This window comes from Pipistrellus hanaki, assembly GCF_964339955.1.
Source record: "Pipistrellus hanaki genome assembly, chromosome: 11".
In the NCBI taxonomy this organism is placed as follows: Eukaryota; Metazoa; Chordata; class Mammalia; order Chiroptera; family Vespertilionidae; genus Pipistrellus; species Pipistrellus hanaki.
This window is the reverse complement of record NC_140513.1, coordinates 14,188,146-14,205,970: the sequence shown is the minus strand read 5'-3', so window position 1 is coordinate 14,205,970 and position 17,825 is coordinate 14,188,146. Positions and strand designations below refer to the sequence as shown.

At 42.9% G+C, this 17,825-nt stretch overlaps 1 protein-coding gene across 1 annotated transcript in view; it reads left to right on the top strand.

The window, feature by feature from the left end:
* Positions 1 to 17,825, top strand: part of TTLL11 (tubulin tyrosine ligase like 11) — a 173,287-nt gene that overhangs the window by 17,686 nt on the left and 137,776 nt on the right. Inside the window, exon 2 of the mRNA XM_084899222.1 lies at positions 14,504 to 14,600. Coding sequence (XP_084755348.1) covers positions 14,504 to 14,600 — 97 coding nt within the window. The remainder of the gene's footprint in view (positions 1 to 14,503; positions 14,601 to 17,825) is intronic.

Below are 17,825 nucleotides of genomic sequence, written 5' to 3'. Positions count from 1 at the left end.
AGGAAGGGGAGCATTTTAATTTGACTGACTGGCTGATTGATCTCTAGAGGATTTTTATCGCCACTCCCCCACACCCCCTACCACTGCCCCAATTCCTTTTCTTCTTGGAAGGCTAAGTTACTTCAAGGAGCTCTGCCTATTTCTTAAAAATATCTAGGAGCTGGCAGTTAAAAGTAAGTTCCTGTGTATTGAGTTTTAGGTTTCCTGAAGCCTTTACTTAGCATCTCCCAAACTTGCCTGATCATAAGAATCACCTAGGGTATTTGCTAAGATTTGATTTCTCAGGAGTGATGTGACCTGGAGACTTACTATTTTTTTTTTTTTTAACAAGCTCCCTTGGGCTATTCTTATGATCAGATGATATTGGGAAACATTGAGCATCATCTTGTGGAATTAGACCCTCCTTGTGGAGTGACCACCTAAGATTTGAAGCTGGTCACATTGTATGGCAGAGATGAATGAGAACATGAATTTTGCACTCAGAAAGCACGGGATTCAAATCCCCCATATGATCACTTAAAATGGTGTTATCTCAGGCACATAACCGAACGTCCTCATCTCTGGACCTCTGCTACCATCTCCCCTGCCTGAAGACAGGACATGGTCTTCCTTTCTGTCATCACCTCACCTCTCCTCCTTTGTCTCCTTATTCTTCAACTCTCAGGGGTACACTCCCAAGTACCCTCAAGCTGAGTCACTCATGATTATTTTTGTAATAAGTTTTGAAGTGTACATCACTCCCAACTAGACTCTTAAGTCCCATGAAAGCAGGAACCATGATTCTCATGATTATTATCATATCTAATAAAGAGGTAATATTAAAATTGACCATCACTCCAACACAGAAGATGGCCACCCCCATGTAGTCAAAGATGGCTGCCCCCATGTGGACACAAGATAGTTGTCACAAGATAGCCAGTAGGGGAGGGCAGTTGTGAGGGACCAGGTCTGAAAGGGAGGGCAGTTGGGGGTGATCAGGCCTGTAGAGGAGGGCAGTTAGGGTGACCTGGCTGGCAGAGGAAGGCAGTTGGGGGGGACATGGTTTATAAGGGAAAGCAGTTAGGGGCAACCAGGTTGGCAGGGGAGGGCAATTAGGGGTGACCGGGACAGCAGGGAGGGCAGTTAGGGGCAACCAGGCCTGCAGGGGAGGGCTATTGGAAGGAACAAGATCTGCAGGGAGGGAAGTTAGGGGCAATCAGACCAACAGGGGAGGGCAGTTAGGGGCAATCAGGCCAGCAGGGGATCAGTTAGGCATCAGGGGAGTGGTTAAGGGGTGATCAGAATGGCAGGCAAAAGCAGTTAGGGGCAATCAGGCAGGCAGGCAGGCGAGCAGTTGGGAGCCAAAAGTCCTGGATTGTGAGAGGGATGTCCAACTGCCCATTTAGGGCCGATCCCACTAAACGGGCAGGCAGATATCCCTCAAGAGGTCCCAGGTTGGAGAGGGTGCAGGCTGGACTGAGGGACATCCCCACCCCGTGCAGGAATTTCGTGCATTGGGCCTCTAGTTTATTACTATAATGTTCATTATGTTAGTATTATGCCTCTTGTGTTCATTATTGCACACCCAACACTTAGCACATGCAGTGTGAGTGAACTCTGGGCTTTGTTATCCTCATCTGTAAAAATGGATGAATACAATCTATCCACAGGGGTACCAGGAGATTACTGGTAAATGAAATAGCAAGCGTGGAAGCCACTGATATACAGTAGGCATCTAATAAATGTTAATTTTTGCCTTCCTTTGGAGAACCCACTTATGACTATTGTCCTGGATAGCTGATAGGTTATAACTGAGGCTTTAAGGCAGTTTTCTTGACGCACTATTCTAAAAAGTCCCTGATATTTTTTAAAGTTTTAGAGGTTAGTCTTCTATTTTTCTCCCAAACCCAAAGACTGTCTTCCACTAGTCTTTTAACTTCATTCTGGTGATTCATTTTGAGGTCTCCAATAATTTTCCCTGATTTCCTTTGGCTAGCATTTCTTCTACTTTTCTTTATTCAGTTTGGTGCTGGGAATGAAAATGGCATAATTATAGTTAAGCGTAGTGTTTTAAAAAGATTATGCATGGTAGAATGGGTTTCAAAGATAGCTTTATGGTATCTCTTTTCCTAGAATTCTTTAGAAGAGAATAAGAACATTGACTTGTGAAGATTTTTTCTAATCCTTTGACTGTGAAATCCAGGCTGATATTAGCTGAACCAAATTCAGAATTTTATCTTGTTTTCCTGCCCAGTTAGGAATAACTTTTGCATGTGTGACTGCCACTCAGATTTAAAGTATAGGAGGAGTTGCCCTTATGAGGTCTTTCCTCCCACACCTGGCCAAAGGAGCTGCCAGTGCCCCTTATGAGGCTGAAAACTGAAGCAGTTTGCTTTGCTTTTCTGTGCCTCTATTTTCTCCTCTACAAATCCGGTATGAAAATTGTCCTTACCCCTAAAGTTGTTAGCAGTTTTAGGTGACTGTATACCCTTGAAGTGATTAGAATTGTGGCTGGCACATAGTAAGCACTTGGCAAGTGCGATATAGTGGTTTTGTTATATGTCAGCACCTAGTCCAGTAGCCAACTCATAATAGACATTCAATGCATGTTTGTTGAGTGGGTAAACTAATTAATTAGGGCTAGAATCTTAGGTCTCCTGATTTTTAATTCTATAATATTTGTACTTACGTTATTTGCAATAGGATACAGGCTTTTCCAAGGCTAACTTTGCTGGTTCAATTTCTTTAGGATGTACCAGGAAAGCACCAGGTTTATTACACTGTGAAAATACAAAGGCGTTTAAACTGGTACCAGAGTGCTTAAAAACCTGTGGGCTGTGGAAGCTGACTGCAAGCCATGAGTGGGCTGGCTTTGCCTTAATAGACCATGTTAGCTAATCTAAAGGGTGATATACACTTAATGCAATTGCCCAATTATGTGGCCATCAGGGAAATGCCAGCTGTCATTGCCCACTGAGCTGGCCATCAATCAGTTTGTTCTGTGGTCACTAAGTAATTAAAAGGTATTACTTAAATACTTAGTAGAGACATAAAATACCCTATCACAAGGAGCAAGGGAAAGTAGTGACTTTTGCCACAGCTATTGGCTGTGTTAAGCTGTGAAAAATGAGGATATTTGGAACTTGACAATGTAGTTTAACATGGGAAACAAAAGGAGACTCCCAAGCTTGATAAGGATGCTCATATTCTCACCCCTGCTCCATCTTATTTGGTTGTTATTGCTTTTAAAATAGTTTCTTTTAAAATTTGAGCAGAAGGGGTAGCTCTAGCTGTGAATTAGTCTGTCGTCCTTGAACACGGCCCACATCGAAGGGTGTACAATTCCTTTATAAGAGCTGCCTCATTCACCTGCAGAGTCATTAAGCCCTCGGCTGGAGAAATGGATGACCAGAGCCTGCACATATCTGCTGTATGCCTGAGCAGTTTCAAATTAAGATTTGTTGTGAGGCCGAAACCGGTTTGGCTCAGTGGATAGAGCATTGGCCTGCAGACTGAAAGGTCCCAGGTTCAATTCCGGTCAAGGGCATGTACCTTGGTTGTGGGCACATCCCCAGTAGGGGGTGTGCAAGAGGCAGCTGATCAATTATTCTCTCATCAATGTTTCTAACTCTCTGTCCCTCTCTCTTCCTCTCTGTAAAAAAATCAATAAAAATATATATAAAAGAGATGGTTGTGAGGCTTATAGATTCTGGTTCCATTCTGTTCCCTTTCTGTTATAAGACCCCATAGTCTTGCTTTATTCCCTCCACACAAAACCATATGTCATTCATTCCTCCAGCATTTATTACTTGCCAACACCCAATATACCCCTTTGCTCTTGGCAAGACACCTGGAATACAAAGAGAATTAGATGTTGTTCCTGCCCTGGAGAGACTTCTAATCATGTCCCCTCGTGCTCCCATACCTTTACTCCTAGGCTGACTCCTCCACCAGAGACTATCTTCCTGGCTCTGTGCTTAGCAAATTCCAGCTCAACAACTTTCTACCAAGTCACATCTTTTCCCCCAGAGGAGTAACTCACATCCTGCTTCATGCCCCTCATGTGCTGGAGCATTTGTCACTTTGCATTGTGATTTATTTACAAGTCCACATCCTAAAGACAGGGACTGTACCTTATTCTTCTCTGAGTCCCCAGTGCCTACCATTGAGTTGATGCATAATAATGTTTACTGAGTGAAAGACTGAGTTACTAGAAGAGTAAAACTGTTATGTAAGTAGTGTAGGAGAGCAGAGATGGGCATGGAGCCAGAGAATAAAGATGCTTTTCTAATATTTCTGTTACCAGCAGGGGGAGAGATGTATTCATAAATGTCCCATGGTGTAAGCCTTGAGTTTCTGTGGTCTGAAAGGCCCACGAGAGGCTCAAGGTCTTTCTGAGTGCCATCTCAAATTTATAATAGGTCTGGCCTTGATTAACCTAAATCATGTCACCTTATGCCAGGCCAATTTCTATCTTTCCCTTGAATATGTTGTCATTTCTTGTTCTTCTTTGGAGGGAGGTTGAGGAGTTGTAGTTATTTATTCATAGATTCACAGTTATAGACAACATTCTGTCCACTCTGAACTCCTTTGGATGTAACATTGGACTTTAGTTGTTTGATCCTAGTACCCACTGTCTAGGACAGCTGGAAGGAGTCCCCTTCCCTTTCTGTCCCTTTCCCTTTGGTTTTCGCTCTCAGTAACCATTCAAAAAATGTACTCATCCTTTCTCCATTTCTCTCTGTGATTCATGAATTTACACTTCTTGCTTTGATTCTCTTCATGCCCATTCCGGTATTTCTAATCTCTGGTAAGCTAGTTCTAATTAGATGTCCTGTTGTCCCCTTGAGCTCAGTACTTCTAAAAGATAACTGTTTGTTTCCCACATGTACTTCCATTTCTATTCACTCCATTCCTTTAATGGCCTCACTGAGCATGGGAATCGGAAGGCGAAGGTTAGGTTTAGCAGAGGTGCCAGAAGAAGCAGGCCCTCAGAGTCAGAATACTTTGGCAAAGATGGTTCAGAACCCTGGAGAGCTCCCAGTGGCCCAGTTCGGAACTCTGCCTTCCCCCCACATCAATCAGCCTTATTATACAGTGAGGTGTCCTTGTCTCTGGAATTTTATGGTTGTTAACAGAACCTCATTCATTTCTCCTAGGCCTTAGTTCTCTGGGGACTGAGGACATAATGGGCTGAATTCTGTTCCTTGCTCTACCACTTACTAGATACACTACCAGGGACCAAGTTATCTAATTGCTCTGTGCCTGTTTCTTCAACTGTAACATGGAATGGTAATCTGTCTACCTATCTGACAGTGTTGTTGTGAGGCCTGATTGAGATAGTGCATGTAAAGTATGCAGCATGTAATATGAACTCAATAAATAGTAGCCACAATTTAAAAAATTATAGGTACTGTTGGTACAATTATATTTTTTATAATATGTGATGGTATGAGTCAGTGGCCTGTCTCTGGGAGATTACAGGCTGGTTTTAGGGCCAGGAGGCACAGGGGAGTTTAGTGGGGGCAGAGTCTATCCTCCTTTATCTAGTTAAGTCCCCCGGAAACCACTTTTTGTCCCTGGGGAACATTATTAAGACAGCACTGGGTGACTTGGGGTCAGCACAAATCATAATCAGTGTTGGTAAGGAAGAGCAGATCCTCATGGGTTTGCAGAATGGGAAATACCTGTGTGTGGCAGATGGGTAACAGGCCTGAAGGTAGGTGGGGTGTTCATGGCCACAGACAGAGGAGGCCTGGATCTCCAGGCTCTCGCCTGCTCTTCACTTGGTCTTCACACATGCTTTCGTTTCCTCCCGTGGAAACCCCTTTCCCTCTTTAGTCTGGCAACTTCTTTCTCTCATCGAGAGTCAGCTCAAATGTCCCCTACTTCCCTGGGCCTCTTTTGTTTCCTTTGTAAAATGGGGATAGAATGGCTATTCATAAAGTTGTGTAGCAATTAAAGATGACAGTGTGGGTGAAGAGGGTAGCTCGGAGGCAGGTGTGTAGTAATGCTCAGTAAGAGAGTGGCTGCAGGCATTACAACAATCTGCTTAGGTGTCTGGCTCAGAGGCTTCACTCTGAGCTCCTGGAAGATCAGGACTCTTTCATTCATCCTATTTTCACCTCTCCAGCCCCAACTCCTGCCACTAACCTCTGCTCCCACAGGTGGAGCCTCTCAGTGTTCCCTGAGCACTGCCTGCCTCAAAGGCACAACTTGCTTGTGTGTTGAATGGATTAACTGATGTCCTGGCCCAGCCAGGGTGCCTACAGACCAGCTTTCAGTGGGAGTTGCCACTGTGGAAAGTACTGAAATGTCATGGGAATCTGGTTAGCTGGGGAGGTGTCAGGAGTGACTTCAGGAAAAGTTGTTTGATATCCTGGCTGGGAGGAAGTGTTGCTGAAATGGAAAACCCGATTTGCTTTGTTCCATTTCAGTTAATAAACACATTTAAAATTTTGATGTGGAAGAGACTTAGTAATTGGAGGCCTCATGGTGGATTGATATAATTTACCCACAGTAAGGGAGTAGAGAGCAGAGAGATTACTGTTGATAATTTTGCAGAGTGTAATGGAGTTAATTTATAATTGATATTGGAGTGCTTTTCCATAGGCTGAATTATGATGGAATGGAGAATCATTTAATGTGGTTATTTTGTTGTTTGTGTCACCCTTATGATTTGGAAAGTGGAAAAAGAACATAGTGCTAAATTGGTATCTAATCTTTTCAGACTATTTGCTAAATAAACTGGAATTTTAATTAAAACTGCAAGCTGAGAGGTAAATCACTTCAGAATTTTGTGAAGTGTTTCTTTTTCTCGTGCCTAATATAATTACTACTAATATAGATTCTTTATGGGCAGGAAATTAGACATCAGAATAAATAACTGGAGAAGATTGCTACAGGACACTGAAATTGTGAAGGGGCAACGTTATCTTCCTCTGCTTCCAACATGGGCTGTTTTTTTTTTCTGTAAATTGTTTGGTCACAATTTTGATCTCATTAAAAGTCTTTCAATCAGAAGTGGAAGCAAGGCAGAGGACAGGCCTTACCACAGCTCTTCCAGCTTCAATTCATATGTGTCATTTATAATGAATGGATTTAATAAAAAAATACAACCTGCTTTGTATTAATTCAGTGAACAGGGAATGGCATACTTACCCAGAGTATCGTACTTGCGGTAAGGAGGAAGTGGTGAACAGGAAAGGGAAACTTCATAGATCACCAAAATTGCTACTTTCCAGCAAAAGATTCTTAATTACTTATCCTCCTGCTGTATTTATTGGCTCTATTAGAGGATGAGTAATGATTGTCTTCCTGGGAAACCCATTGGAGCCAGACGCGCCTGTATTAAACATCCCCGTGGGGTCCTCTCCATCCCAACGACCAGGAGCCTGGAGGAGATGGGCCACACATGTGCCCACGGGCACAGAAGAGGCACAGAAGTGCGTGGAGTGGCAGAGTAATTCTTACACACTGAACCATGCTTTCCCACGCTTCTTCCCAGAGCATTCTCTCTCTTTGCCCAGTCATCACCCACCCATCCCCTTTCTCCCAGCCTTGGCTGGCTTCCTTGTCCTCAGGCCCTGTCCTCAGTCTCTAGACTCTACCTCCCCTCCACCCTCCACTCCTGCCCGGCCCAGCCTTGCCCTGCTTGAGCATTTCCCTTGGCCCTCTTCCACCTGCAGAATTGCGTTCTAATTCCTCAGCTTTCCCGTGATCCCTTTGTGATCTGTCTGACTGCTCCAACTTTGGCTCCAGGCACACGGAAGCTCTCATGCTCTTTGAGATTCCCTGCCCTGCAGGTGTTTTCCCCGCTGCCTGATTTCTCTTTCCCTTCATCTGTGCCTGGCAAATGCCTCCTTCCCACTAGCTCAGATGGCCCCCTCCTTGGTTAAATTTTCCTCGCCTTGAGTGGAAACGTTACTGCCCCTGGGCTCTCACAGCACTTTGTCACACAGAACCTGCTATCTGTTAATACCTCTGTCTCTACCCCAGGCTGGCTCCGGGATCCCTGGGGCTGTGATTCACAGAACCTTGTGTTCTCCAGAAGGTGCATTTGTTGAGGGCCAGCCTCTGCTCTCTACACTGGGGATGTCTGGGGACTCTGCTTCTCCCCTGTAGCTCTCTGCCCCCCTCACCCCCCTACCGGCTTGTAGCCAGTAGCTCACTGCCTCCCCTCCTATAGCTCTCCACCAACTGCCCCACCCTCCTGCTGATCTGTGATGTGGGTGATCTGGTCCTTAAGTGGTTGGTCATTACACTTCATGGCGCAACGAGCATTTGCATATTATATCTTTATTATATAGGATTAGCATATTGGAGGTATCCTAACATCAGAAGGTCACTTATGCTGTAGCTATTGGTCACATAGGCCAAGTCTGTGACAATGTGGGTGAAGACTACACAGGGTATGAGTTCCAGGAAACGTGGATGGTTGGAGACTCCCTACAGCAGATGGGTAGGTAGGGGAGAGAGTAGCCTTCTGTCTACTCTCCATATCAAAGCTTATTTGCCACTTTTATGCCCAATCACTTGCGAGATTTTCTGTTCATGAAGAAAATCATTCACAAAGTACAGAAATGCGAATTGTGCTTTCATCAGCATGCACTGTGACATTTCTTTTTGCAAAAGCCCTTGGAGGGATTCAAACTTGCTCTCTGGGTCATTAAAGAGGGACCTGAATATCAGTTCCTTAAGCACAAATATGCTCTAAGGACATTTACTGATTTCAATTCTTGTCTGAGCCTGGCTATTTTGCAAGTGCGTTTTAGTCCTTTTGGGCAGGAGGGAAAGGGATTTTGGGTCCCTTCAGGTGTATTTGCTGAAGGAGGAACTTCCTTTGTGGAAAGGAGGGTAGCATGAAGTGTGAGGGTAGGTTAGTTACTATAGTTCATGTGTGACTGGTAAATACCACAGTGATCAGTTCAAGATTAGTTGTGTGTAGCTGGTTAAGTACATGGGCCTTGGAATCAGGAACACCTGGACTTAATCCTGACTCTGCCCTTACTAGCTTTTACTTTTACTTTGGGAAAATTATTTAATCTCTCAAAGCTTTGGTTTCTTCAACTGTAAATAGGATTAATAATAGCACCTTTCTCATAAGGTTGTTGTGAGGATTAAATGAGATAAATTGTTTAACAATTAGACATAGCATTACCTAAATGTTAACTTTAATGATTAGGATGATCATGATGATGTATTTGAGTAGCTGCTATTCATAACTTCACATATTTTTTTAAATATATATATTTTATTGATTTTTCACAGAGAGAAAGAGAGAGAGATAGAGAGTTAGGAACATCGATGAGAGAGAATCATCAATCAGCTGCCTCTTGCACACCCCCTACTGGGGATGTGCCCACAGCCAAGGTACATGCCCTCAACCGGAATCGAACCCGGGACCTTTCAGTCCGCAGGCCGACACTCTATCCACTGAGCCAAACTGGTCCTGGCCATAACTTCACATATTCATTCTAACATGGTATCTCTTAAACAGCTAGAGGCTTCAGGGAGTCTCTGAATCTCCTGGAGTAAATGTGATGATGTGACCTTGAGAAAAATGGGGAGTGGGGAATCAGGAAGCATTTGTCAATTTTCAGTTGCGCTATGAAAATCCATGCACCATTGCAGGCTACAGAGAGCTCAGAGTAGAGCCTCAAATGGCCCCTTAGTGTCAGAGGGTGTAAGCAAACAGTTTGTGATGTTGCTTTATTATGGTAAAATATGCATACCATCTTAACCTCATTAGGTGTACAATGCAGTGGCATTAAATACATTCACATTGTTTTTCAACCGTTACCGCCATCCATCTCCGGAACTTATTGCATGTTCCCAAACTGAAACTCTGTACCCATTAAACAAATAATTCCCTTTTGTTCCCTCCCCCACCACTAGAAACCACCACTTACTTTCTCTAGGAATCTGACTATACTAGCTATCTCATATATGTGAGACTATACAATATTTGTCCTTTTGTGTCTGTTTTGTTTCACTTAGCATAATGTCCTCAGGGGTCATCTGTATTATAGCAGGTGTCAAAATTTCATTCCTTCTTAAGGCTTAGTAATAGTATATGTATACCACATTTTGTTTATTCATTGATGGACAGTTGATGGACACTTGGATTGTATCCTCTTTTTGCTTGTTGTAAATAATGCTGCCATGAACATTTGTGTATCAATATTTATTCAAGCCCCTGAATTCTTTGGGTATATATCCAGAAGTGGAATTGCTGGATTATGTGGGAATTTTGTTCCCCACAGAAGTTTTTTTTTTTTTTTTGCATTCCCAATGCCCAAGAGTTCCAATTTCTCTACATCCTTATCAACACTTATTTTTATTATTTTTATAATAGCCCTTCTAATAGATGTGAAGTGGTGTCTCATTGTGATTTCATTTTCCTAGTGATTAGCATTGTTGAGCATCTTTTCATGTGCATGCTAACCACTTTGAAGAAATATCTATTCAAATCCTTTGCTTATTCTTTTAATTAGGTTGCTTTTTGTTGTTGAGTTGTAGGCAGTATAAAATAAATTCTGAATATTAGTTCTTTGTCAGAGATATAATTTTAAAATACTTTCTCCCATTCAATGGGTTGCCCTTTCATTCTGTTGACAGTGTCCTTTCATGCAAAAAGTTTTAATTTTGATGAAGTTCTGTTTGTTTGTTTGTTTGTTTGTTTATTTATTCCCCGTGCTTTGGTGTCATATTCAAGAAATAATTGCCACATCAATGCCATAAATTTTATCCCCCATACTTTTCCTATATTTTCTTTAGTGTTAGCTCTTAAGATTAGGTCTTTGGCTCATTTTGAGTTAATTTTTGTGTATAGTGTAAGGTAAGGATCCAACATTATTCTTTTTGCTTGTAAACATCCAATTTTTCCATCCCCATTGAATAGTTTTGTCATCCTTGTCAAAAACCATTTGACCATAAATGCAAGGGTTTATTTCTGGGTTCTCTATCCTATTCAATTGATCTACATATCTGTCTTTGTGCTAGTACCATGATATTTTTTTTAAACTTTATTTTCATTATTTTTATTTAGGGCTATCATAGGTTCACAGCAAAATTGAGTAGAAGGAACAGAGATTTCCTTTATATTCACTGTCCCCACATATGCACAGCCTCTTCCACTATCAAAATCCCATACCAGAATAGTACATTTATTACAACTGATGAGCCTACATTGATACATCATTATCACCCAAAGTCCATAGTTTATATTATGTACCCTTGGTAGGGTACATTCTATGGGTTTGAACAAGTGTATAATGAGTTTTGTCTTTTCCAGAATATCATATAGTTGGAATCATATAGTATGTAGCCTTTTTAGATGGGCTTCTTTCACTTAAAAATATATACTTAATGCCTTCCACCATGTCTTTTTGTGACTTGAGAGCTCATTTCTTTTTAGTGCTGAATTGTTGTAGAGTAATCCCCATCTTACAAAGGACGCCTCAAAAAAGTCGAATTATGGAGTCATTTATTAAAGGCTGGCAGCATATGAGGGTGCAAAAGCTCTCCAGACCTTGCAGCTCCGAACAGCTTGCCACCTCTGGCTTATATTGAATATCACAAAAGTATCGACTACATCTTTGGGTCTGGAATGAGGAACCTGTTTCACGATTTTACAGAAGTGAAACTGAGCAAGTAGTTATCTAAAGTATCTAAGAATCACTGACTCAACAGAAACACATTATCTGGAATGGACTATCTGGACAATTTAGAATAACTGTGCTGTCCAGATTCTGGGATCACTGAGTCAACAGGAATGCACTACCTGTAGCTACTAAGGCAATTCAGGATACTTGAACTGTCTTGGGTCCCAGGAATGTGCTTCAATGACCAGTGAGATCACAATCAATGGGATATTCAAACCATCATCAATGGAGTATTGGGATAGCATACATAAGTTTAGAAAATCAAAATAACTTTTAAATGAGTACAGAACCCAAAACAGCAAGCTTAAAATATTAAATAACAATTTTTACCCAAGTATGGTTGTCACCATACTTTAGAATAATATTTCATTGTCTGGATATACCACCGTTTATTTAAATATTCACCCATTGAAGGGCAACCAAACCCAGGACCCTTCAATCCGCAGGCCGATGCTCTGTCCACTGAGCCAAACCGGCTAGGGTGAAAAAGATCTTTAAAAGAGATGGGATTATGAAGCCTTTGACCTATTTAAAATTGTGTTTCTCTGTGTTCTCAGTATCTAGCACAGTGCCTGGCATGGTAATAATGAATGAATGGATTTTTAAAAATAGGTAGTTTCTCAAAACAAAATGAGTTAGAAGCACTTCTGAATGAAGGTTTGATAGGGGAGAAGGTAGCAAGGATTGAGGTGTGACCATAGGCGTGTTAAGGAGTCAACAGTTGTCCGCCGACAGAGAGCAGGTGTTGGTCCCACATTTCGAGCAGCAAAACCACTTTGCATCGTAGAAACTTTGTTGGGAGAGTCTGCTTTTGAAAGAGCTACCTCCCTGATTAAGTTAATTCCCTTTCTTCATATTAGCACTTAACAGCTGGAAGAAAATAACGACGTTTGTTGTATCTCTTTGTATTTATGACTACTGAATTAATAAGTTCAGTCCATTGGATGCAAAGAAAATGAGTGAAATGGTATATTACATTATAGATGGACTTGTTAATGCTAATAGAGTATAACATATGCCTCACTTTGGCACAGTTTAGAAATAATGTGAATGATTTAAAGTGTGTGAGTCTGTTTGTCTTCATTCTAATTGGGAATAGTTGGAAAGCTTCGAGTCACCACCATGTCATTAGCAATGCTGTGTTCTTCCATTGGAGTGTGGCCCTCTCAAATTGGAGCAGATAAAAATTCTGATTAACTGTAGTCTTAGAGTGGGAAAATCAAATGATCTTATTCAATGTGTTGGTATTTCTCTTCATCTGGACTTTAAACAAGCAGGTTTTAAATCTGGACTCACTTTTTCCTTTAACAAGGGTCATCTGAGTTACAGATTTTTAAAAAAATATATATTTTATTGATTTTTCATAGAGAGGAAGAGAGAGGGATAGAGAGTTAGAAACATCGATGAGAGAGAATCATCAATCAGCTGCCTCTTGCACACCCCCTACTGGGGATGTGCCCACAACCAAGGTACATGCCCTTGACTGGAATCGAACCCGAGACCTTTCAATCCGCAGGCCGACGCTCTATCCACTGAGCCAAACCGGTCCCAGCAGAGTTACAGATTTAAAAATACATTCTGTAAATGCAGAATTTGGTAACTTTTATAACAATTCTGTAAATTCAGAATTAGATCAAATTTGGTCATCTAGGCTGCGGTGGAAAGAGCAGGCCCTTTGTCTCAGTGAGGGAAACCCTATAGCTTGTGCAAAAAGCAGGTGTGTTTTAAGATTACAAGACGGTCTTATAGGACCCAAGGACAGGAGGACAGCCAGGCTCAGGAGGTTCTGAGTCCAGGATCTGGAAGCCCTAGGATCTGGGGCCCTTATTATGTGTCTCCAGGGCCACAGCGTCTCATCTCTACTTTGTTTCTGCACCTGCTTCCTTTCTCTCTCAGCAGATTGGCTGTCTTTGCTTCTCTGTGCACACAGTGAAGCACAGCTGCCTGGCTCTGGCTTTTTTTTTTTTTTTTTTTTTTAATCACTTCCAGTTCAAGGGTCAGCTAAGGCTGCCAGCATCTCTGATTTCCAAATTCCTGGGAGAATCTGGTTATCTCATCTTGAGTCAGATGACCACTTCTGGTTTGTTCATTTTATTTAAAACTCTTACTGGATGCCAGGAACTGTTTTAGGCACTGGGGATGCATCTTGCCCTATGGACTGTGTGTGTGTGTGTGTGTGTGTGTGTGTGTGTGTGAGGGAGGGAGGGAAAGAGAGAGAGAGAGAGAGAGAGAGAGAGAGAGAGAGAGAGAGAGAGAGAGAGAGAGAGGGAGAGAGAGAGGGGAGGGAGGGAGGGAGGGAGGGAGGGAGGGAGGGAGGGAGGAAGGAAGGAAGGAAGGAAGGAAGGAAGAAAGAGAGAAACTGTGAAAACTCATTCTTCTTTGGGGATTGGGTTAAGCGTTGTAGTTTTCAGAGAAAAAGAAGAATGGCTTGGAATCCAGATAGGCCTGGCTTTAGATCTTGATTCTTCCCTTACCTGCCATGTGTGTCCTTGGGCATATTAGAATACCATTCTCAGCCCCCATTTTCTCATCGGTAAAATGGGAATAATCCTTGGTAGGTAGTTATGAGGAATAAAATGAAAAGGTACCTGTAAAGCCATGAGTGTAGTGCCTGCCACATGGAATCAGTACTCCACCCTCCTGGTTGTGACCCTGAGCAAGTTACTTAACCTGCCCGAGTCTGTCTCCTCCCCTGTAAAATGGGAAAGAATATCAGCTATGGCACGTGTTTATTATGAGGACTGAATCATGTGATGTGTGTGAGGGTGCCGGGAGTTTGTATACACTAGACATCAGTGTGGTCACTGCTCCTCTGGTTCTGGTGATGATCAGTCACATTTTTTTTCTCTTTCTCCTAGATCCCTTTTGGCCGCCGCTCGCCCTGTGATATCTACTGGCATGGTGTTTCATTTCACGACAACAACATATTCTCCGGTCAAGTGAACAAGTTTCCAGGTATCCACTGTTGTTTTTGTTGTTGGCATTTACAAATGTTCCCAGGCTGGGTCTCAGGGTACACTTGTCCTCAATAACATGGCAGTGCTTTGAGATCAAACTCCAGATCTCTGCTTTGAGATCAAACTTGAGATCTCTGCTTTGAGATCAAACTTGAGATCTCTTCATTGGAATTGCTGCCTGCACTCTGCCCCTGCTCCATCACCTTGGGAGGGATGCTAACACAGAGGAATCTGGACTTAACCCACCAGGGGGTTGAAGATTGGAGGCTCAAAAACATCAAAAGACAGGCTTTCCTGGTCTGATTCCACTGGTGAAAGGACATGATTTTCACTTTTTCAGTTATATTCTCAAAATGAAAAAATAGACCATTTTACTTAAATAATTTGCAGGAAACAGAAGTACTGAAATTCAAGGAATATGTCACAGAAATGGGGTTAGCAGTTTTCATTTTCTTGAAGTATCACATTTGGTGGTACTGTTTTAAAAACCAAATGCACTTTTCTGGGAATAATAGGTGGCAGAACCTCTGCTTTTACCCAAAGCCATTATCCCAGTGAGACTTTCCTGTGAGGGAAAGTGGCAGAGCCAGCATTTTAAGATACCCCCTCAGTCCACTCCCTACCACCCCTTGTGCCTCTACCACCCTCTTCTGCTGTGACTGCTATTCATTATTTTTAAAAAATATATATTTTATTGATTTTCTACAGAGAGGAAGAGAGAGAGACAGAGAGTTAGAAACATCGATGAGAGAGAATCATCGATCAGCTGCCTCTTGCACACCTCCTACTGGGGATGTGCCCGCAACCAAGGTACATGCCCTTGACCGGAATCGAACCTGGGACCCTCCAGTCCGCAGACCGATGCCCTATCCACTGAGCCAAACCAGTTTCGGCTATGCTTATTTTAAAAAGGAGAATCAGTTTGTTTTTTCTCTTTGGCAATACATGCCACATCTGTAAGAAAACACCTCTCAGAAAACCCAGTATCCATACATTATACACTGGCGGGTTGTGCCTTGTCCACTAGGGGCTTTTCAACTGAGCATGCAAACTGCCCCACACCACACGTGGCTGAGATTCACATGGAAGGATATAGGTCAGGATACACAGCTTACCATCGGGCCAGTACCCAGCATGTCTCTCCAGCGGAGTCTTTGCAAGGGTTCCTGGGGCTAGTGTCTGGCCCCTCGAGAGAAAGCTCAGGTGCGAGGAGATAAGACCCCCATTGGTGGATGGGAATCTGTCTTGGCTTAGATGACTCATAGGACCCAGGATCTCATGTACCTACTCCACAGCATAGCTTCCAGTGTTCCCCCAGGGTCATGCTAAGTGACAAGCATCACCACTCTCAGGAAAGCTTGGAGTCCTGGCTTCCTACCTGGTATTTATGCAATTTGCCAATCTGGGTCATTTTAACCATATCCTTTGTTGTCTTGTCTAGTAACACAGCTGACTCTCCACCTTTATTGGTTTCCAGGGGAACAGAATTAGAAAATTAACCTGAGGTCAAATTTGTCCTTAGAGAAGGAGAGAGGATTTTGTTACAGAACAAGAATGATGCTTGCAGTCAGGGTTCTTGCACACGGTCTAATGGAATAGTTATTGCTTTATGTCTTACTGAGCAGAAAAAGGTGACTTTTGTTGTTGTTAATCCTCACCTGAGGATATTTTCCCATTGATCTTTTAGAGAGAATGGAAGGGAGGGGGAGAGACAGAGAAAGAGAAACGTCATATGAGAGGGACACATCAACTGATTGCCTCCCCCATGATCCCTGACCAAGGCCGGGGACCAAGGCACATGACCTTGACCAGAATCAAACCTGGGACCTTAAGTCTGCAGGCCAACTCTCTATCCACTGAGCCAAACTGGCTAGGGCAAAAAAGGTGACTTTTTGGAGCTACTAAAGGACTTTTTGGTGCTACTAAAGGATATCAGGATAGCATAATCTGAAAGAGAACAACTCTGAATGAGGACAGAGTTCCTAAGGCCTGAATCATAGGTGAGGCTTCATTTACATTTCTGATCTGCTCACGTCTCATCTAGAGAGAAGGGAAAAGGTAGGAGCTGTGACCCTCCATTCAGAACACAAATTAGAAATACAGAGAAAAATATCGCCAAAGGCCTGGCTTCATTAAAGGTGAGAAAAGGATATTCATCTCAAAGAAGCAAGCTTGTCCCATCCTATGTTCCACCTGCCAGTGATTAGCACTTATAATTTCCCCCTTTACTAACAGTAGTTAATTAGCTCTAATGACAAAGTAGGACCTCGAACATCTAGGCAGAGGGCAGTGTGGCCACAAACTTCACTCTGAGAAAGACGGCAGTCCTCAGCAATGGGTGATCACTGAGCAGTCTGTTCTTTGGCTCCAGTTTGTGTCCAACCTTATCTTCTGTCTCCGATATATCCCATTATTTAACAAATGTACTTTGTATGCATTGTATGTTACTTACAGTAAGTCCTAGTGGACATGCCTGGCAAGTATAAACACTTCCCACACTGAACAAGCAAAACTTTTGGACACGCATATGGGAGTAATTTATTTTGTTTGTGTTAGCACATTAGATTTTAGCCATTTTTCTATGGGCAATTTCCCTCAAAGTTTGTTATTGTATCTTAATGATGAATTAAGACTTTCTATAAAAAATAATCTGCTTTAAGAAAGCCTGAAACTCTCAATTCTCAGCTTACAAACAAGTCTTTTGATGGGTTTCAGGGTGTGAGATGTTGACAGCACATGCCGGTGGTGCCTGAGAGCCCACCCTGAGGAGGGGACTAGGGAAGGGGCTCCACTGAGGAATCCATGGGGGCAGCCACCTGGCAAGCACTGGGCTGGGCTGGGCTGGGGACTCACGGACAAGGGGAGAGACATGTGGAGAGGTAAGTGTGACACCAAATATGTACTATGTTAGAGGAAACTTGGGATGCTGTGGGGCTTTGGAGCGAGGACACCTGCCCTCATCCAAATTCGCTTGGGATAGGTGAGGTGAGAGATCCGGGAGAGGAGGATTGGCATGTGAGCTGAGCCCACAGGGATGGATGGGTCTGAACCTCATGTAAAGCAAGGGAGCAGAGCTGGTACAAAGACACAGACTGCTTAGAACTCACTGCTCTCTCAGCCAGGGGAAGTGGCCCATGGTGGTTAGAAAGGGTCACATGTAATAGGGGCAGCGAGTGATGCTAGGCAGGGACAAAGGTCATGGGAAGCCGCTGAGGAATTTTAA